This window comes from Culex quinquefasciatus, chromosome 1 (assembly GCF_015732765.1).
Source record: "Culex quinquefasciatus strain JHB chromosome 1, VPISU_Cqui_1.0_pri_paternal, whole genome shotgun sequence".
In the NCBI taxonomy this organism is placed as follows: domain Eukaryota; kingdom Metazoa; phylum Arthropoda; class Insecta; order Diptera; family Culicidae; genus Culex; species Culex quinquefasciatus.
The window spans coordinates 51,496,403-51,519,929 of NC_051861.1; the positions used below are offsets into that span (position 1 = coordinate 51,496,403).

Here is a 23,527-nt window from a genome sequence, read left to right on the forward strand (position 1 = left end):
AGGGTTCTTCCAAAAACGTCTTCCTTAAATCGCTTATTACTCGGCAGGGTTAACTCGAATCATTTTTCAGTCTTCGACAGTGTTGTTTGTCATACATTAGAATCTTACACTTGACAATGATCCGACTTAATTAACACCACTTTTTAGCGGAATTCAGAAACTTTTGCTTTTTACCAAACATTTTTGCGAATTTTCCCATACAAACTTCTACGATAAAAAGCTACCCTCAAACCTTAACCGATTTTGCTAAAAATTGATAAAGTTACTTATTTTTGCCTTAAAATTGGAGTCAAGGGGGTATCTCTTAAGATTTTCCGAAATTTTATTTTTTCTTGCCATCATTTCCAAGAAAAAAAATATCATCAATATCAGTATTTCAATCATTATTTCATATACGATTGAAGTGCAGAGCAGTGGTGAAATCAACTTATTTATGCTCAAAAGTACTAGAGGGCCCTTCTATATTCTTTGTTATCGCATTGATCATCACACGATCGTGTCGATCGGCATCAATGCAGACGTTTTCTCGATCGTTCACCCTGTTTAGTAGAGTAAAACTTAAACATGCGCACAACAACATTGGGTGCACCTAAAGTGCATCATCCTTTTCGCTCGTTTGGGTGAAAGAACGCAAAATCGATGTTCAAATATTATTTAATGAACAGAACTGCTCAGAACGGCCATCAAACCAGACTCCGAACCTGATGATAAACCTTCAACGCCGTCTCTTATTGCGTTATTTCATGGAAGAATACAGTATAATTGGGTAAAATATTGCACTCGAGATGATTTTTTACAAAAAAATAAAAAATAAATGAAATTCTTATAACTGCCTTATATGATTGAAAACAGTTCTTTCTATCACTCCTAAAAGATTCATAAAGATAATGCATGCTTTGAGTAGATTACAAACGATTTTACAAATGACAAATGCTCTCGCTTGATTCTCATTAAAAAAAACTTAATCGAAAAATTCATCAATGAATTGATAACACGAATTTTTTCTCTCCTAAAAGCCTGGCTGCATTTTCATGTTCTCTTTTCTCACACTGAGCTTTATGCTTCCAAAATGTTATGTTTCAAGTTTCATGTTGCATGAACTCCAAGCGTCTTATTTTTTCCTGAATGAATCAACCAAGAGTGTTCACTCTCGCATGAAAGTCTGCTCATCAGGATACCTACAGCTTCTCAATTCGAACAAAATCTCTCGCGAAGGTGAGAGTTCCGGGTTAAGCAGCCGGATCACCGTGGATGCTCCAGACGAGAGCAGCCGAACAGCACACGAAGTCGGCACGACTGAACACGGGAGGAACGCATGGAAATTGAACAGAAACGAGGCACTGATTGCAGTGCTGCTCTTTAGTACACTCGTGGTCTTCGAAACGGTGAGACGAGCGTTTGTTGCGTCGGAATCCTACTTCGTCGTTTTTAAGGGATTCCAACCTGGACTGTGATGTGTTATTTTGCGTGCAATTTGAGAATTGACCGCGACCACATTCTAGTGGGCCGTAAGGAAGATATCCTGCTAAGAAACGTTCTGAAGGGAGCATTTTTTCATCGCCTACTGAGACGACACGTGTGTGGCGGTAAACACGTGTATAGGATTGTGCGTGTGCACTGCGTTGGTGTATTGAGGATGACGAACAGCATTATTATGGGAAGGAATAACAAGCAAAAATAGCGATAATTTATAGCAGCTTGGACGAAAAAGATGATGATGGGTTAGTTTGATTACCTCCGGAAGAATCATCTGTGTACCAATTATGTTGGCAGCAGAGACCATGATCATTACTAAGCTTTCCTTAGGTCATCAAACACCGAAAGCCCAAGCTGATGAAGAAAAAAACGAAGTTGACTTTATAGCTGTCGGCCATCAACCATATCAACCACTAGTGTCTTCCTTTTAACTACAAGGACTTCGCCGCCCTGGGCTCCTAAGTGTATGAGAGTATGGCACGGAGCGACGGCGCCGAATACCCATATTTACACAAAAAAATTAGAGCACCCGCCGCGGGATTCGAACCAGCAACCTCTGGATTGTTAGTCCAGTCCCAAGTAGCAAACTTTGTTCGCCAAAAGATTTCCGAACTTGTTGTAAGTGTAAAAGTTTTCTTTTGCTTAAATTTATGGAAATAAACATTATTATATATTTTAAGATTTGCTTCTTTTTTGAGATATTTTGACAAAATCAATTTCTAAAATCTCAGTAAACCTTAGCTTAGCTGACGAAAATTTTGCATAATTTAAAAAAATAATCAATATTTTTTAAGGTCAATAATACGTGTGAGGGATTTATTTTTGGATCTTAAACCACTGCTTACTTTTTTAGACACTTTTCTGTACACGCAAAAAATCAAATCAAATCAATTGAATCGAAAATAGGTGTTCGAAGCTTTATTGTTGAGGCAATTGCAAACCTCTTTTTACACCTAAGCTTCCATCCACCCCGGAATTCTAACTGACAACCTTTGGATTGTTAGTCCAACTACCTACCAGCGACTCCACCGAGACAGGATCCAGGGAAACGACTCTTACACCTGGGACTGAGCTAACGACCTAACCCTCTAGGTTAGACCGGGGCCAACATTTACTTCCCCGTCCGACGGAAGGCGTGGTCAGACAAATCTTGTCTCGAAAAATGCCACAGGGACCGTCTGGGATCGAACCCAAGCCGACTTGGTGAGAGGCAACCACGCTTACCCCTGCACCACGGTTCCAGGCATTTTTTTACGGAACTTTGAATCATTCGTATTTGTTTTTTTTTTATCCAATCAATTAAACCTCTGAATATTCCAAAGTGCCCTGCACGCAGTCGTCAAATAGCAGAGTGGTAACATCCCGGTCAAGTATTGTGCCAAAAGATTCAAATGGGCTTTTGGTTTATTACAAATATATTCATGATTATTTTCTTGAACATCTATACCATTTTATTGCTATTAAGTGTTTATCATGCATAATCTTTAAGCTGTTTCAAATTATGCCTAAAATTGATACTCCTTTAATTTTTTTTTATTGACGGAAGCGATACAGTCATCCCACATATTCGGAACACCCACAAATTCGGAACACTTTTATGATAATTTGTCAATAGCATGCCAAAAGTAGCTTTTCTGTCGACTCTACTATTTTTAGAACCTTCATTTGGACATTATCTTGCTATTTCACTAGTAAAAGTAGTACTTTTTGAACAAAAAACTTCATTCCAAGACTATTTTGTCAAGAGCAGCAAAACACTGCCTCCAAATGGCCTGTTTCATAATTGTGGGATGTTATTGTGCCTCCCACAATTGTGGAACACCTGAATTTAACTGATATTTTCACAAAAAAAAGTTATCAAACCATGTATAAAACATCACTCAGCTTGAGTTATACTGGTTACAGTGTGTGAAGTAATTATTTGGTAATAAATATGTACTCCTGGAGAGATCCAAAGTTTGTTTACATTCGTAAGAAAAAAGTGTTCCGAATTTGTGGATTTCAAGGGTCAAAGTAATTCTTCAAAAACTTCATATAAAAGTTAAAATTTGCAGATGTTCGATACAGCATTCGAAAGATCGCAAGAAAAGCTTTCAAATGAAGGTAAAAGCGAATCATTAAGTTCAATTATCGATTTGCTATGATTTTTTGAACATTGGCCGATCTGGAAACCGTTCCGAATAAGTGGGATGACTGTACTTGATCTTATTACACAGTGCAAAAGCACCAAAACATCACGGTAGCTTAAGGGTAGAGTACCCCAATAGAGACAAGGGTGGTGCGGGTTCGAATCCCGTCTGTGATTTGGTGATATTTTTGCATCATTTCCACTTTATCAATTGGCGTAATTCTTTCAAGTGTCGTTTTTTAAAGTAAGTACAGTCCAATTTTTATTTTTGGTGTTCTGATCACCACGCGTTGATAAACCCACAACAGTGCAGAACGTAATTTTCCACAGGTTGCTTGTTGTACACCCAAAGTTAAAGGCCGAGAGGCTAGTCCTCCCGAAAAGAAAGTACTATTTTGCGAGAGTAAAGACCTCTCACGTGTTCATTCATTCATTGAAACAGTTCATCCTATTGAGTGGCTTATATGGACAAATGATCGCCACTTAGGCACCGAACCATGGTGGCCCATACGGCAAAGGCACGATTCGATATGCCGAAGGTCTAGGGTACACAACTAAACAAGTAGTAATTCAGCTGCGTATAAAAGGCCTGGGTGTAAAATAAATATTGCATTTTTTTATGAAATTTTATGTGATTTTACACTCTGAAATATGTAGCCCATCAGTATGGGAAACCTACTTGACCGAAATGTGGAGCTCATATATGCGTTTATCCTTCCAGCTTTTCATCGGTCTGATGGCCGAGTGGGCTAAGGCGCCAGTCCTCACTGGAACTGCTGGGTTTGAATCTCGTCGGTTGCAACTTTTTTTTTTGTTTTTGCAAAAAATGTACATGCAGTGTGTAATATTAAGTGTTTATTTTGACGAAGGTGATGTGCATGTTTTTGCATGCGATTTTACAATCGGATTTTTTGCTGTGTACCAGTACCATTTTACTACCGAACCGGGCTCTTTCTCCTCTCGTATGCCGATACCCAGTTCTGGGTGTACGGTGTAAGAGCTGTGAATGCTAATGATTTTCGCAGTTTGTGTAGGTTTAGGGTTGCTTTTTTGCGATTCAAAGTGTTGTGCAAAGTGCTGTTTCAACGGATGGTTGTCACCGGAGAAAGGTTGTCAAAATAAACGAGAATAACGAAACTGCACAGAGAATATGTTCAAAGCAAATCCATCAATCGAAGGGGTTATACCTGACCTGACCTGGAGGCACGACGTGAGCTTTCCCAGGACACTAAACGTCTGGCACACACGTGTACATTTGTGTGTTTGGCTTTAAGAAAAATTGAAATAAATGAGTGCTTTTTATGTTTGTTCAAGCCCAAAGTGTTGTTCACGAGAAAAAAAAGCGGAAATAGAATCCACAAGACATGCGTACGAGAATATATGAATGCAATTTCACTTAACCTTAACAGAGCATGGACACACTTAAAGATACGAGAAGATAAAATAAACGCGGTTTTCGTCACATCATCGCGATCGTGCTATAATGTCACATGCAGTGCAGAGCTGAAAATGTCAGGGGTCCTGACGCGAAAATCGGCGACGCATACACGATTTTTTCAGATCCATTCACTGAACAGCAAAACCGTGACATAAACAAACCCGTCTCAGTCGTGAGTGCCCTAGCTCACTGAGCAGCTGCAATGCGAGGCAGTAGTCGACCAACGCTCATTCGACGTTGCACGCACACACATAAAGAAACAAGTTTTTACACAAAAAGTTTGTATTTATGCGTGGAAATGTAATTTTGAATATAAGTTATGGTTGTTTTAAGTGTTTTGCACAGTCTAGAACCATTCAATTGTTTAAAAATAGTCAAAATAGTGTTTAGAGAGGATTTACGAGTCAGTCATACGACACGAATTGAGTGAGTGTAGCTCATTTTTTCACGTCTCTCATTCTCTAGCAGCCGACCGGCACGAGTCAGGCGGTAGTGGTTGAACGGACACAGTAGGCTTACAGTCAGATGCTAGCAGTGAACTGACATTTTGGTTTGCTTCATGTGTACGCTGGGTTGGAAACATTTTGCAGGCCTGGTCACATGTGCATTGTTGGCTAGTTAAGTTACTCGATAAAAAGAGTGTAAATTTGGAAGATTTAATATTGCATTAAGTTTGTAATGTGTTGAAGTGAGAAAGGACACATTTTTTTCTAAAATAAAAGATGTACTCATTTCCAGATGTTAAATTACCATTTTTTGCTTCATATTTATATAGATCCCCAAAACTTAACTCAATCTAATTTCTGAGGTATTCAAAAGAAAAAAAATGGTTGAAACTCAGTGCACATTGACACTTCTAATTCTGAGTTACCACGTAAAAATTTAAAAAAAATGGCAAAGTATCGATTTAAAATTCTGCCAAATAAAAATTTCACAATTCTTAATGGTGAAGGGGAGGAAGAATATAAGTTAACTCAACAGTTTATAAAACTCATATGGTTTAACAAGTGACGAATTACCTCTCTAGGTTAAATTTACGTTAATAAAACAAACAACAACATACGGTTTCACCGATTTTATGGCCTGAACAATTTTGAATTCATATTTTCTTTGAGAAAACACATTCTTTTTTTCTATTTTCAAGTAAATTTGCTTAATTTAGATTGAGTCACGTAGCCTAATAGTAACGTTTCCACCTCGTAAGCGGTAGATCTTGAACCCCGATCTCATCCCGGCTCGGATCAACACAACAGGCGATTGTTTCTCTTCTGGATTCGATTGCTTAGTTCAGTCATCCCTCATATTTGGAACAGTTTACAGATCGGCCAATGTTCAACAAATCATAAAATCGATGGTTGAACATAATGATTTGCTTTTACCTTGTTGTGAAAGCTTTTCTAGCGATCTTTTGATTGATGTATAGACCGACTGTACATTTTTACGTTTTATACATAATTTTTTTTACACATATGGTGTGTATGGTATACGACAACGTTGACATGTAATGGCATAAACCGGGTGGTTTGCCATTCGAACAGGACCAATTGATACGTAATTATCTTAAAGCCATAGGGACGTGGCGTTACATCGTGCTGCCACCTGGTTTTTTTTTTTTAGTTCAAGAGTGGAAAAGTGCTGAGTCATCGTCTAAAAATAGACGGCGTCCTATCTCGCCCAGCAAAATGAAGTCGATAAAGTAGTCGGTTTCGATGGAGAAAAAGTGGAAAACGTGGTCTAAAAATAGCGACGCCATCCCCCTATAGATAGAATAGGGGGATGGCGTCGCTATTTTTAGACCACGTTTTCCACTTTTTCTCCATCGAAACCGACTACTTTATCGACTTCATTTTGCTGGGCGAGATAGGACGCCGTCTATTTTTAGACGATGACTCAGCACTTTTTCACTCTTGAACATACAAAAACCAGATGGCAGCACGATGTAACGCCACGTCCCTATGGAAGCAAAATGAGCTTTAACATGAGAACAAAGTATAGATTGAGTGTTTTTATTTGATTAACATTGTAATGGCATGCAAAGTTTTGTACCTTAGTCACCTTCCCCTTCGAATCTTTGGTATCAATTGTCGCTAGATAAATCCATTTGAGAACAATACTTGGTAAGTCATCGATGGTGATTTAATTAACAGATTCATAATCATAAGCCACACTAACTTTTGTGATGGGTGAGAAAAGGCTATACCAAACAGAATCGTACTAAGTTTGAGTGGTTTTTTCAGCGGATGTTCTGATTCTCTTTGTTTTGTGAAAAAATAAAAAAAAACTTTCATATATTCAATAACCGACATCAGCGGTGAAATTGAGTCCGGGGAGTGAGATTGGTTTAATTTTAAGCATTTTTGTATGTCCCATTCACTCCAGACCCAATGTCATCCCTAATGGCAATTTACTTATCATTGATAAAATACATCATACATAGCATGGTTTGCATTTTTTGTTCTTTGTGAAATTTAAATTTCTGTTTAAGACGCGTGTCAACATTGCACTAATTTGGTACAATTTTTTTTTGTAGTATTATGGAATATTACATTTTTACTTTCAAGTTTTGTAGATCTATAAATTCAAAAAAATTCTCCGCAAAAATGCACGTTTGAAAGATAAAACCATAATAATCTTTAACTTGTAGATATGGGTGGTCAATATCAACAGTATGATTAGTTTACTCTCGAAGCCATTCATTAAATGAACCAAAGATGTAAATTTTCCTAATCTCGTTTTCCTAAACCAACTTGAAGAATAATAATCGTTTACCCGGAACAGAATGAGCTCTGAGTAGCATACTTATACTCAATTAATACAAGAACGATCAAAAATATTGTATATTTTTGGAATTCAGCATCAAACAAAAAAAAAATCAAAGGAAAAAGCGAACACAATTAGCCATTCCTCAGAATCTCTCCGGCACGCAAACGGTTCCCGGAGTGGTGTGGCCTTCGAGAATTTCGACGCTCGTAGCTCAGTGAAATCAGTCTGTTGTTCAGTTTGGCCGCAGTTGGATGGATGGTCGAATGGACGGTAATAAATGCCTTGCGTGCCGGGAGCTATGCGGACATTATTATAGGCATTGAATTGTGCCGAAAACTCTACAGAAACCTTGGCCGGACTTGGATGGTCGATCCTCGTTTCAAGGTAGAGCGGCTAAAAATATGGCAGCAGCTTTTATTTGAAATCGTTTATCAACCTGTGCTATAGCGCCACCGTTCGGCTAAATAAGCTTTGAGATAGCACTGAGAGCGGTGAACTGCGCAACCTGATTTGTTGAATAAATATTCAAAGGAATGAAGTAGTAATTAATTTGTGATTGATAAGATTTCCTTCCGTTAAGTCTATTTATTCAAATCGAGAGGAAACGGCTTAATATGTCATTATTTGATAGTTCTTGAAGATAAGAAATGTCATTGACTCATTAGGCTCCCATTCGATGTTCTTCAAAATTACAGACTGTTATAAGCATGTGCTTAGTGCCATTTATTATTAGGATACAGACGTTAAATAAACATTAATTAGTTGTCAAGTGGAACACAGAAATGGAAGTAAGCACACTTCAAAACAGCACAACAGCAAATATGTATCAGAGAGAAAATAGCACTATGTTGTTGCCATGAGACTCACAAAAAAGCTACAATTTGTTTAAATTCTAGAGTTAAGTTTCAAAACAACCTATAACTCATGGGTGGAACTCCCAAAATGCACAACGTTGTGAACATGATGATAACATACTAACATTGTGTTCAACACGATTGATAGCCACGATAGACTTCCTTCAACAGCAGTGTAGGGTGCGTGAGGGATTCATTGAGATGATTAATGGCACATTTTATAGGCCCACCCCCTCAACAACCACATCAATGAAGCGTACAATGATGCCTATTACACACAGATTTTTGCCACAAGGTCGCCGGCCTTCTCTCGGCGAGTCTCCATCAGTTTCATGCGTGGGATTCCCCTTACTCTAATGATTATTAGCCAAGTGTTGACACCTCCTCCCTAACCTTCAGGCAGTGGCAGATTGAATGGTGTGAGAAAACGAGCGGCCGTTTATTCAATTAATTCGATTTTGCTATCGCAGGACATCATCTCTATCAGTTAGGGTGGGAGACAGTACGTGGAGGATGGAGAACATCAAGCTGAAAAATTGAATCAAAATTGCACTCCCATCCCACAAGCACTAGGGTGGTTCAAATCCGAGCTATTTATGGGCTACCCCCTGAAATCAAAGGTTGACCCATCACTAGACTAAATTTAAAATTTTAGCTAATTCTAACCACGGAAAACCCTCCCTCTAATCGCTTGAAGTTTGTATGGGAAAAATCGTCAAAATGTATGGAGAAAAGCAACTGTTTCAGTTTTTTACCTAAGGAGGGTGTAAGAGTCGTCCAATCTTTATCAATTCTCAGATGTAAGACCACCATTAAATTTAGAACAATTTTCCCGAAGAAAAAATATTTTTACGATTTTTTGCTGGAAAGTTATTAGATTCCGAAAATGACCGATTTTGCGCGGCCAGCTCAAATTTTGAATTTATGGGTCAATCTTCGATTTCAGGGGGTAGCCCCGAGAAAGCCCTACTTTGGACCACCCTAACAAGCACGTCTGCACGTAGTAATTTCAACGTAATGGGAGCGAACTTCTCGTGCCTAATGCAGAGAAACCTCATTTTACGCGGTGGCGTTACGCTTTTTGTTTCGTCGATTTCTCTAAAATCACACAATATTTTTGCAAGCTCCAAAAAACGTACAAATTGCTTTTTAAAAATTGCAAATATGTTACGTCATCGCAGAGAAATCGACTAATTGGAAAAAAAAACATAACGCACCGCGTAAAAAGAGGTTTCACTGTAACATGAATGTTATGCTTCAAATATTCTATAATCACTAACATCTTGAAACTCATATCACCAAGTACCATCCGGCTGTAGAATCTTTCCTCACTAAACTCTCTTCACCAGTCAGCAGCCGGGTTTTCATCAACCACAGGAAGCTTTTATGAATAATAGCGGCAAAAGTTCTGCCCACCAGAATTCACCAAACAGATTAAAACTTTCACTAGAAGTGCCTTTCCTCGCAGTAGCAGAAGCAGCAGAAATATTCAGTGCATGAGATGAGAGCAGTTTAGCAAGGAGATTTAAATCATTTCGTATTACACCGCACACACCAGCATACAAATTGTTCTCCCGGTGTGCCCTTGCCTTACCCATTCCTCCGTATAGAGTGGGGCACACTTGGTTGAGCACAGAACTTAAGCTTTATCCCGCGGAGGGTTACCTATCTAATGGGTAATATCTTTCGAGGCCAACCATGCACACTGGGGAGTGAAGATCATCATAGCTCAAATCCTGGCTCTGGAAAAACAGACACTCAGTTGCGTACAAAAGTGATATAAAACTTAATAAACATGAAAACTGTAACAGTCTCGCGATGTGTTAAAGTCCAAGTTTTTATCAGTGTTTAGATGAATGTTCTAGTTTAAGTCTTAGTTTTAAGTTCATTTGGGCAATAAGTGCCTGTTGAGAAATAAACAAACAAAACTACATAAAATAGAAGCAAAAAATAGAAGCAAACAGAATATTTCGCAAAATTTCAAAAAACCCAAATTGAGAAAATTTATTGACTTTTGATCTAAAGGAACTGAGTGTAACCTCAAACTTGTGGCCAAGAACGAGAAATAAGATTAATGCTAGCATATATTCCTGTTTATTTGTATTTTTTCACCTTTTCCATAGGATCAGTAAAAGCCTAGGATTCCTACTGGGTATCTGACTCCTGCCAGCTTACGCTCAGCAAAGCTACGGCCTGAAATTTTAAATCCTTTTATAATTCAACGTGATGTTTGTTGTTATTTGTTCCCTGGGAATTAAATTAGAGTTTGCGCGCTCTTCACCGGAACCGCACTCGGGGATTTCTCTAGCTGTGGAAGTTGGTGAAACAACCCCCATCCTTCACACATTTCTTCCTCGAGGAATTGTAGCTCCAACTGGAAGGGGGGAGAGTAGGTCTCATTACCACCACGTTTCATCCGCTAACCAACCCAACTCTATGGGGTATGTGGAAACCACTGCTCAGGGGTCTCTGTGATAATAGAGCAATTTCGAAGCTCTTAATTTCGGAGAAAACCTTATAACGAGCATAACTTTGGATTCGGTATATGAGTTTTTAGAACAACTCCTCCCTGCAACTTTTTTTTGCTTGCTCATGAACTGAATTAGTAAATTGAGAGCACGAAGTTTATCCCATCGAACGAGATGATTCTTGGGCGGTTGAAAAGTTTGCACCCTTCCAACCTCACCCATATACCTAATGATGATGATGAAGATTGCTTCGCCAATTGAAGCATTTCATCCAATTGTGCTTGGCTTTTTAATTTTTTTATTGGGAATGTGATTGGCTTTTTAAGAAGTTATGATTGATCATAACAAATTTATGAGCTAAAGATTTTAAAAGTTAAACAGAACTAATTATTTCTAGAAAATTGATGACAAGCCAAAAACGTGCATTTCAAGACATACCAAAAATAGAATAATGATAGAATAAAACTTTGTTTCTGCTGCAGTTATCACTGCCCAATCAATTGTTCTGCAAACAACAAAAACTTCCAAGAGTTCTGCAAATATCCCAATGAATAGTTCACACACCACAATCTAGCTGGAAAATTGTCTAATTATGGTTGATGACCGTAAAATGGATAATAAGCTTTCAAGCTAGCCAGGGTATGATAGCAAAACTTTTACCCATGATGCACCTCAAAAGAGAAGTTGAACAAATCGAATCTACACTACCGTTGGAGCAGGATTTTAGCCACAATGTATTTCAAGCCACCCCCAAGTGGGGCTAAATAATGCATACTTCATAGGGTGAAGTAGGTGACCCGCTTGGCTTTTAATAAAGTAAGTCTATTCTAGTTCTATGTACACAGTAAAAAAAATCATGGTAATATTATGTCTGGGAATGGGTAAATCTTTTATGTCTGACAAAATGTGTAATTTTACCGCTGAAAATGTGCAATTTTACCACTTATCTGATGTAATGTCCCTTTTCAGTCTAAATTGAAGTAAAATTACATCATACCAGTGCACCCAAAGGAAAAATATATCTCAAAATCTGCAACAGTGGATTTGCTGCAGAAAATGTCACATTTTATAACATTTTTTTTGCAGCAAGCCCGTAGATCATTTCAGCGATCTGCAGTTCTCACCAACACATATAATGCTGGCCCGTTCCCGAGCAACACTTCAAAGAGAAGAATATGTTGGTGCTCTTTCACTCACATTTCATCAAGCGTCCATGGCGCGGTGGTAGAGAGTCGGATCAATAACCAAGAAGTTGGTGGTCTCGTACTGATAAGGGTTTTTTCATGCGGATCTAAGTCGGGATAACCAAATACTTTGAAAAACGAATCAATCAACAGATTAATGAATTTTGGTGAATTTCAATTCAGTTTCATTTTAATAACACTTATTTTTCAATCTTGTTATTTTTCAGAAGCTTCAAGAACTTCAAGCACAGGCCGTTCATCAATGACAAATGCATTCGGTGTGGTGAAGAATATCACTAATAACAACATGGAATCATCAGGTGAGTAGATTTTTGCTGTTGTATATGAATAATTTCCGTTTTTTCACTAACTGCAACTGCTGCACTAAAATGGTATGAAAATACCAAATTTTGGTATTACTTGTTCAAATACCAGCGACCATAATGTGCTCTTGGTTGCCCAGTAATAGATGGTAAAATACCATGAAATCATACCAAAATCATGTATGTGAAAGACCACAGAAATACCAAAATATGATTTTCCAAGGGCGCGGGAATACCTAAAAATAAAACCATGGCAATACCAAGTTTTGGTATTCAAGCAATGTTCAAAATCCAGAAGACCTCAACTTGGTATTGAAATGGTTTTATTTTGAGGTATTATTTTACCCTTGGAATAACATGGTTTGGTATTGTTGTGCCCTTACACATACAAGATTTTGGTATGATTTCATGGTATTTTACCATCTATTACTGGGCAACCAAGGGCACATTTTGGTCGCTGTTATTTGCTCAAGTAATACCAAAATTTGGTATTCCCGTGTTATTTACCCCTGCTCGGGTCATGCTGCCATGCATCACAATCATGCTACCGCCTTTTGGGTGTGGTAATGTTCAACCTTCCAAAATTACACCTTCCAAATTTACACATTTTTTTACTGTGTAGTGTGAAATGTGAAAAGACTACAAAAAAAAATACTCGCTAAGAATCTTTAGAGAAAGAAATACTCAAAACCTACAGCTGGATCGAGACATTTTGCTTAGATGATGTCAAACTCCAAAGAGGCCTTCCATAACCCATGACCCACACGAAGGAAGGGTTTTAGGAGAGTCCAGCCCTAATACATGAAGAAAAAAAGATTTTTGATGTTTCCAAAAGTGTCCTCGTGCATGGTGTTTGGATGGCTGTACAACTATCTGATTAGAATGTTCAAAGTAAGAACCCGAGCATGGGTAAATAAACACGGAAATTTTGGTATTCCTGGACCCTTTAAAATTTGTCATAAAAAGGATTATTCGAGAGCAAAATTTGGTATCATACCAATTTAAGGCATTGTTTTGATATTGCAAAATTGCAGAATTTGTCAATAGTCGGACGCCACATTTTGGTATTCTTTTGGTATTAAGAGTTTTATCGAATTCCTCTGAAACGATGGGATAATTTTGACGAAGTCATTAATTTTGCGCTAAAAATATGTCTCAAAGCGAATGCATTCATTGAAAACCGAAAATTTCAAACTTGATTTATTTTTTTTGTTTATAACCCCTATAAAAATGATTTGAAATGGTGGAAAATGTTGGCCAATTTGGACAGGGGGAATAATTTAGCGCTAAAATGACTTGAAAAACAAAAATGTTGAAAATGGATTTTTAAATTTTGATTAACAAGTCAATCGATAGTTTTATTCAATTTTTGGTGACTGGAATCCAGTTTCATTTTAATAACATTTATTTTTCAATCTTGTTATTTTTAAGAACCTTCAAGAACTTCAAGGATAAGCCGTTCATCAAAGACAAATGTATTCGATGTGGCGAAGAATATCACTGAGAACCAGGCCTGCAAAATGTTTCCAACCCAGCGTACACATGAAGCAAACCAAAATATCAGTTCACTGCTAGCATCTGACTGTAAGCCTACTGTGTTCGTTCAACCACTGCCGCCTGACTCGTGCCGGTCGGCTGCTGGAGAATGAGAGACGTGAAAAAATGAGCTCACTCAATTCGTGTCGTATGACTGACTCGTAAAATCCTCTCTAAACACTATTTTGACTATTTTTAAACAATTGAATGGTTCAGACTGTGCAAAACACTTAAAACAACCATAACTTATATTCAAAATTACATTTCCACGCATAAATACCAACTTTTTGTGTAAAAACTTGTTTCTTTATGTGTGTGCGTGCAACGTCGAATGAGCGTTGGTCGACTGCTGCCTCGCATTGCAGCTGCTCAGTGAGCTAGGGCACTCACGACTGAGTCGGGATTGTTTATGTCACGGTTTTGCGGTTCAGTGAATGGATCTGAAAAAATCGTGTATGCGTCGCCGATTTTCGCGTCAGGACCCCTGACATTTTCAGCTCTGCTGAGAACAACATGGATTCAGATGAGTACATTTTGCTGTTGCATCTGGAGCATTGTGATATCATTTTCGTTTTTTTCATAAATTGCAACTGCTGCACAAAAAATGCCATGCAAATACCAAATCTTGGTGTTACTTGGGCAAATAACAACGACCAAAATGTGCCCTTGGTTGCCTAGTGATAGATGGTAAAATACCATGAAATCATACCAGAATCATGTATGTGGAAGAACCGCAGGAATACCAAAATATGATTTTCCAAGGGCAATACCAAGTTTTGGTATTCAAGCAATATACCAAAATCCAGAATAGCTCAACTTGGTATTGAAATGTTTTTATTTTGGACTCTTGGAATAACATGTTTTGGAATTGTTGTGGTCTTCCACAAACATGATTTTATGGTATGATTTTAGGGTTTTTTACCATCCATTACTGGGCAACCAAAGGTAAATTTTATACCAAAATTTGGTATTCCTGTGTTATTTACCCCTGCACGGGAAGGAAAACTCACTCACAGAAGATGCTCTGCTGTTTGGGAATCTGTTCTTGAGATCAAATAAGGAAATTTTCCTATCGAATGCGTATTAAATCATAATGGTCTAATCAATTAGTCGATTGGTGGCTTTTCAGTGCCAATGAACCATGAAGGCATATAATGGCAAGAGTCCCCAACACAATCCCCCTTCCCTTCCCATGCCTTGTCTTTAACATCAATCCCTTCCCTACTAACCCCGAGTAGGCCGCGGGTAATCGGCTCCCCTCCCACTAACATTTACACACAAGATCCTATGTAATTATTAAGCCAAATGTAATTACAAAAGCCGACTCGGTCCTGACCAGGTCCCAGCACCGAAAAGGACTTAATAAAAATAATTTTATGAAAAAAAAAATGGCAAGAGCGATGAGTGTCTTGTTTATAAGTCTGTTCCATTTTGAGGTCATTTTGATGAATTCTCGCTTAAGTTTTCAAAAAGTCCGATGAACACAGGAAACTCATTGAGCATTGGTTAATTTGAAAAAGTTATCGAGAATTATAGGTAGTCACTTGATTATAATGATAAAAAACTAATAATAATATCTTAAATAATTGATTATGATGTTGATAACAATTTTTTCTCAGCCAAGAAAAAAAATATAAAATACTCTTCCTGGTTTATTAAAAAATCACTGTTTTGGACATTTATAAAATCGCTAGGAATCTATACACAAACTGTTTCATTTGTGGTTTGTGGTTTCTTTTGTCTTCAACGGAGCATTTTGAATGTTTTTCTCAATTGTTTCTTACTTTTGATAAACTCAAAGTTTATCGCAATAATTGTACCATAATGAATTAAAATGCAACACACAGCTGAAAAGAACAACGAAACATCTCGGATTTCGTTCATCAATTTTGAAAGATATTTAACGCACGGAAATATATTTGAGACGGCATTATTCTTCTTTTTTATTACACGGAAAAAAGTCAATTCCCGAAATCGTGAATTATGTTCATGAATTTGCGTACCACGAGGAAATATATTCACGTTTATAGTGCAAATGCACCATACTCATGAATAAATTCGTGGTTCTTAAATTCATGAACACAATTCACAATTTCGAAAATTGATTTTTTTTCTGTGTACATGAATATTACCCTAATAAACTATTTTGTGTACATTTTGGGTGTTAATGAATTCGTCTTGAGTCGTCTTTCATCCCAGTTGATGTTCGGGTCAGCTCCACGGTAAAACATCCATCCGGAACTACCAAACCAAATTTCTGAGAAGCTTTTAACCGACACTTACTTAAAAATTGGCGATGCTCAAAAACAGTGACAATGAAAAATGGAACTCCAAGTATTGCGTATTCGTAAATCACACCGAAAACGTTTCGCAATATAATAAAATACCCAAAAATGCCATGAAATTCTACATTCTGTGTCGTGTTGCTTCAAAAAAGTTTGACCTTTGCAACTTAAACGTCGTTTTGGCGTTGTCGAAAAATGCACGGAGTTTTTTTCAGTTTTTATTGAATATCTCAGGATTGAAATCAAATTTTGGGAATCTGTGAAGGTCAAAAGGTTGATTGTGAGCTGCACAATATGGCGTTCTTAGCTAAATTTGGCCTAAAATGCAGTGCAACAATATAGCACGATCATGTCGATTATCCACCAAATCATGAAAATACATTTAATGGCTTTGAATTATGCATGGTGTTCCAGCATCAACGCATTTTATTCTATCTTGGTCTATGTTCATGGTATTTACAGCTGTTATCACACTGGCACATATCTTCCAAATAAAGTTATTCATTTCGTCGAGTGAAACATCTGTTCAACGACAACGATAGCTTCTTCTGTCCGAATCATCAGTGATCATGAAAAATGCGTACAAAGAAAGAAGAGAAAAACCGAATCCGATTTTCACCCAGGGTATCCTGACCAGGATCGTATCTAAGGGGGGTTTTAGGGCTGTTCAACACCCCCCATGGAAAAAATGGCTTGCACCGCTAACGCCAACTTATTGATAATTACTAAATAATAAAAAAGAACAGTAATCTCTTATCAAAAAAATATTATTATGTTTTGGCTACAATATATAATGCATAAAGCAAATTTCACGTTTTGTTTGAAAAAAAATGAAATGTCATGTTGTTTTTATTTGTTAGATTTGTTTGGTACGCAATTGTTGACTGCATACGCCCTTTCTATCACACACATACACCCCTAACGTCTTATGGGGGAAAACATTCCCCATTGAAGAATCCTGGACACGGGCCTGATCCTGACACACTCCACCATGAAACTACAATAAAGAACAACATTACAGTGATTGCCAACCATATATGAGTTTAATTCTGTTATGGTGCTGAATTTATACAATCTTGTTTCAACCAAGGGTTTCCAGCAAGGCCACAGACTGGCAAGTAATTAATAATTACTTTGATTTTTAGCTGGTAATTAGGTAATTCTTTAATTACTTAGTAATTCACGGTAATTAGCGTAATTTAAAGTAATTAATTGGTAATTAAAGTAATTTTTGAGTAATTACAGTAATTGATTTTTTTTAAATTGTACTTTTTCAACAAAACTATTTACTTTTTACATATAATCTATTATAACAGAATCTTATTTATTTCAAATAAGAGTGAAACACAAAGATTACAAAAAACTGATTCTGTATGAGAAGGCCTTATTCACCACACAGAAAAAAAGTGTAAATTTACTCGACACGGAAAAGATGAATCACATTTAAACTCAGTTGATGTAAACTTGAGATTTGATGTAAACAGTTGAATCACACGTGAAATCATGTTTTTACGTATAATTTGTTGCAAATTTACATCAAATTCCATTTAATTTTAAAGGTTAATGACGTGCAAAAGTGTTACATCATAAATGATGTAACATTCGGAAATATTTTTTTGTGTGCACAGTTCTCTCCTAAAACTTTCCTAAAATTTATTTTTATCATGTTGTTTATCATGGCCTATCTACAATCACTTAGCTTAGAATAGTTAAGTAAAGTAAAACTTAGAAAATGTACACAACTGACGGCCGTCATCCACAATCAACTTAGAAAATTTGTTGGGCTGATATATGTTGCTATGCAGGTGTTTGTTTACCTTTGATATGGAAACGTCAACTTACCGTAGATTTTGAAATTTTCCAAACCATACGTCAAGTTTCTAATTTTATTCCTTTTCATTGTAGAAGATCAGATTCATTTCCATTGATTCAAACTCCTAAGCTAAGTGAAATTTTCTAAGTAAAGTGATTGTAGATAGGCCATCAAACTGATTAACAACGAAAGGCCATGATATATTACCCAATGAAAAATGTTTTGTGAATCTAAAATCTATTTATTTTTATTAAGTTATTATAAAAATATGTTTTTTTTTTTGCAAGAACTACATTAGAATCGATTATTTTTTTATGCTTTTTCTTCTAATAGGCAGTCAAAATAATTTGAAGTATTTGTGGATCAAATATTTAAAATCAAAATGTACTTAATTATCATTGAAATAAACAAAGTTTTCAAGTGATGGCCATTTAAAAATCAATAATAATAAAAATATGTTTTTTTTTATATTTTTTCATCATCTGCAGAAATTGACAGTCCTGTAATATCTCTCTATTAAGAGATCAATAATTTTCCCGAAAAATTTCCAAATATTTCTGAGACAAATGTTTCAATGGTAAAAATCAAACTCAGTGAAATTAAAATCAACTAATATTCAGATGCAATTGAATCCAATGTTAATGTCACGTTCCACATAATCTGTATTTTCAGTAACAGATTTTTTAAATTTGCTTGAGAAAAAAATGCAAAGTAATGTCAAACCAATGTTTGAAAAGCGTTTTGAAACTTAACGTTATTTTGATAAATTTCACAATTCTCAAGAAAAGCCGCTGCAAATATTTGTCAAAGTTTTTGTTTAGCTCAAATAATCAGGGGGCCTTTTTTACATCAAATTCTGTATATTAATGGCATTCGACTTTGGAAGCTGAAAATATTATTAATTTCATATATTGAAGTAAAGTAGTACAATTTTTTTTTGCTTTTATGGCAAACATGACTTCAAAAAACGTAAGTCAACTTAAATAATCTTCATTTGCAATTGATTGATAAGGGTTCGGTTGATTGAAACGTGAAACATAATGAAATTTCGAATCAGATAATGAACAGGTTAAATTGGCCATGAAACAATTATTATTGGTCATTTCCAAATATTTTTTTTAAAGGTCCTTTAAGCTATTGTGTTTTATATGTTTATAAGACTTTAAAAAAAATTCTAGATATCAATTGAGCTACTTATTTTTTACCGAAAAATTGTGTAATTAAATACGAATGTCAATTTTATAATAAAATAAAAAATTCCAAATTTCAAACCAACTCGCTGTAGGATTTCATGTAAACATCACTCAAAGTTTCAGCGCCCTCTAGTTGGGGGCATTTTTGACGTTTAATCGCCTATATTTATTATCAATAAAAATTATACGTGAAAAAACAAAGTAAACAGAATAATTTTTGAAAGAGTTATCGAATGATCTATTTATCTATAATTTAGTTAAGAACCGTAGAAATGAATACTTAAATATAAATAAAATGTTTTTATCGTAGTGAAAAGTAATTAAGTAATTTGTGTAATAAATCATTTTGGACCAGTAATTCGAGTAATTAATTGGCAGACTGGCATGTAATGAACGCTTCTGGAAACCCTTGGTTTCAACGGTCTGGGGTTTCTTCTTGCCGCAGGATGTGTGTTGTTTTTCATCCTACCATGCCCACGGCAGACATCGACATCGACTCTGGTAAAGGAAAACGATGTTACCGGGAAAACAAACGACAATGACGATGATGATGCTGGAGATGATGACGATGACGATGGTGGTCGTCAATGCTTGTGTTGCTTACCCGAGGAAGGAAACTTGTTTTTATTCTTGGCGACACAAATAATTCGATTACACGTTTGGTGAACAAAAAACTTTTGCTTCTGGCGGTTTCTTGATGCCAGAAGTGGCAAGTCTACTACCACGATAATAGCTTCAAAGTACACTTTCAGGAAGAGATGCACACAAAAATATGGTATATGTAGATTTTAAAATTATCTAAAAACAAATATTTCATAATCAGGTTACTGAAAACATAGTTTAAAATTCAAACAAAACATGCATTTACTTCATGAATTCGATAAAATAAATGATAGCCTTGTCGCAGATAGGGCGGGCAATGATGGTAGAATTTGAAGAATGCGTAAATGAGCACAAAATGTTGCAGAGATATTGCCTGTGACCATTCAAAATGTTAGTGCCGCAATTCGAATGTTTCTTGATTCGCCGTTAGACGAAGCGAGAGCAACCTCGTGTGCAATGAAATGAGCCTGCTCCGCGGGTGCAACTGTATAAGTGTGAGCGCGTCGTCTGGGTAGATTGAAGTGTGCGCAACGCGCACGTTGGTAGATGAAAGAGAGAGAGAGCGAAAACGAATGTAGACGCGGATGTGTCGTGAGAGTGTAGCTGATGAACTTCGGGATGAACTCGCGCGGCGTGGTTGAGGGAAATTGAGAGAGTTACGCGTGTGTTTGTTCGCTTGTGGACCGATTGTGTCGGGACTGGCCTTCGGGTTTCGGGATTCAGAAGAGTTCTTCAGTCTGGCGTTTAATCCTGAAGCGAGCGGTTGAGTTTTATGTGGTGGGTGGTGGGACCATAAAACAAAACGAAGGTTCGCTCCCGCGTGTGGCAGAATGTAGCCAGAGTTACGACAATGGCGCAGTCAGTAGGTTTATTAAATAAAGTGAGTAATTTCTCCGATAATGTTTGTTTTGATGGTCCCACAAGAAGTGATTGAAGTAATTATTAAAGTAGTGTTGTGAAATGTGTTGATGAGCAGTTTCCTGAAATTCAGCAGGTGTTTTCCTACTCCTTGGACAGATGAAGAAAGCCGGTAAGTTTTCGTGACTTTTCAAAGGTGTTTTGAACGAGACGCCATGTTTAATCGCATCAATGTGTGTGGCCCGCAAAGTATGGGACCGAGTCAAGTGAGAGTTGGGTCGACAAACCGCAGTGATTGTGCGCAATCCTGACCAATGTCGGGCCGATGTTTATCAGACATCGTGCCGAAGGAATTAATTTTGTCAGGGGAAAGTTGAGTCGACGAGACATCGTAAGGGTGACCACTTCTGCCCAATTTCGGCCCGATGATGATAAGATATCACGCAGAAATTATTTTTTTGTCTGATTCGGTGTTTTATGGCGTGATTTGTTGAAATAGTTATTTTTTTATAGGATTTGCTAATAAAAAAAAACAAAAATGGAAATTGTTGAATGATTGGTCAAGCAATACTGGAAGCGGTAGCACTTCAAACAATATTTTAAATGTTCTGATTCTGATTGGAACGGTATATTGAAATGCGCTGAAATATTGAGTTGACGTTGAATGGTTGGAGAGCAGTCAAGTTTATTTGATTTGTGGTTATGCAATTCGGCTACATGTTGTGGTCGAAATCAATTCGATGTCGTTTGTTTTGGAGCTGACATTAAAAGGATCGTTCCGTGATGAAATTTGAGAGTGAGTCAAAAAAATGGAATACGCTAGACTTACAGGCAACATGAAATGGTGATAATTGTTGATTGGACACTAAAAACGTAAACATGAAAGTTAATACAAGAAATAAATTAAACAATGTGTGACTTAGATGAAAATTTGTTTGACAAGCGTTGCTAGTTTGCCGGTAAATTTGTGAGACGAGCGTTGCTCGTTGGCCACTAAGAAAAATGTGTGACGAGCGTCTTTTGTATCTTGAGACGAGCGTTGCTCGTTGGCCACTGAAATGTGTGAGACGAGCGTTACCCGTTGGACACTAGACCAAAATCTCGTGAGACGAGCGTTGCTCGTTGGCCACTGAGGAAGAATTTGTGAGACGAGCGTTGCTCGTTGGCCACTAGGACACAATTTCGTGAGACGAGCGTGCTCGTTGCCCACTGTTGTGAGACGAGCGTTGCTCGTTGGCCACTGAAAGTGAAATGTGTGAGATGAGCGTTGCTCGTTGGCCACAAAGACTCAATTTCGTGAGACGAGCGTTGCTCGTTGGCCAATAAGAAGGACTTTTGTGAGACGAGTGTTGCTCGTTGGCCACTGAGGAAGAATTTGTGAGACGAGCGTTGCTCGTTGGCCACTAAAAGTGAAATGTGTGAGACGAGCGTTGCTCGTTGGCCACAAAGACAGAATTTCGTGAGACGAGCGTTGCTCGTTGGCCACAAAGACACAGTTTCGTGAGACGAGCGTTGCTCGTTGGCCAATAAGAAGGACTTTTGTGAGACGAGTGTTGCTCGTTGGCCACTAAGGATGAATTTGTAAGACGAGCGTTGCTCGTTGACCGCGTAGAGGGACAATTGTGAGACGAGCGTTACTCGTTGGACACTGAGAGTAAAATGTGTGAGACGAGCGTTGCTCGTTGGCCACTAAGAAGGATACATTGTGAGATGAGCGTTGCTCGATGGCCGCTAGAAAAAAAATCGTGAGACGAGCGTTGTTCGTTGGCCACTGAGGCGAAAATTCTCGAGACAAGTTTTGCTAGGTGGGCATTAACACGAGCCACCATGCCAGGATCTTTGGTTAACTAGCATTTTACGGTTTCGGAAAGAAACATATTTGGTAGAAGAAATGCTATGTTTGAAACAAGGATATATATTTAGGAAAAGACAAGACTTAATAAAAGGTAGCTTGTACCTCTATACGACTTTTGTTGGAACCGTTGGTTGAATTCTAAGGAATTAAAATAATGATTACGAGCGAAAAATCGTTGGGTTTTGAGAATTTCAATCAGTTTTGAGCAAAGATTTAAGTAACGATAGCCTGAACCCTACATGACTTACGTTGGAGCTTTTGTATGTATTCTAGGGAAAATTTAATATGTTGATTCGAGCGAAAAATCGTTTGGTTTGAGAATTTCAATCAGTTTTGAGCTAAGATTTAAGTAACGGTAGCCTGAAACCCTACACGACTTACGTTGGAGCTTTTGATTGTATTCTAGGGAGAAATTAAAATGTTGATGTGAGCTAGAAAAATCGATGGGTTTGAGAAATTCAATCAGTTTTGAGCAAAGATTTAAGAAACGGTAGCCTGAAATCCTACACGACTTACGTTGGAGCTTTTGATTGTATTCTAGGGAGAATTTAAGATGTTTATTTGAGCTAGAAAAATCGTTGGGTTTGAGAATTCCAATCAGCTTTGAGCTAAGATTTAAGAAACGGTAGCCTGAAACCCTACACGACTTACGTTGGAGCTTTTGATTGTATTCTAGGGAGAATATAAGATGTTGATTTGAGCTAGAAAAATCGTTGGGTTTGAGAATTCTAATCAGTTTTGAGCTAAGAT

At 37.3% G+C, this 23,527-nt stretch overlaps 1 protein-coding gene across 7 annotated transcripts in view; it reads left to right on the forward strand.

The window, feature by feature from the left end:
• Window positions 1–1,376: 1,376 nt before the first annotated feature.
• The window catches only part of LOC119765461, a 370,431-nt gene continuing 348,280 nt past the window's right edge, over window positions 1,377–23,527 (forward strand). For all 7 annotated transcript variants that reach the window (XR_005276747.1, XM_038249337.1, XM_038249341.1 and 4 more), the window contains exon 1: window positions 1,377–2,094. Coding sequence is in view for 6 of the 7 variants with exons in the window: in XM_038249337.1 (XP_038105265.1) it covers window positions 1,951–2,094 (144 nt within the window). In the remaining variant the exon portion in view is untranslated. The remainder of the gene's footprint in view (window positions 2,095–23,527) is intronic.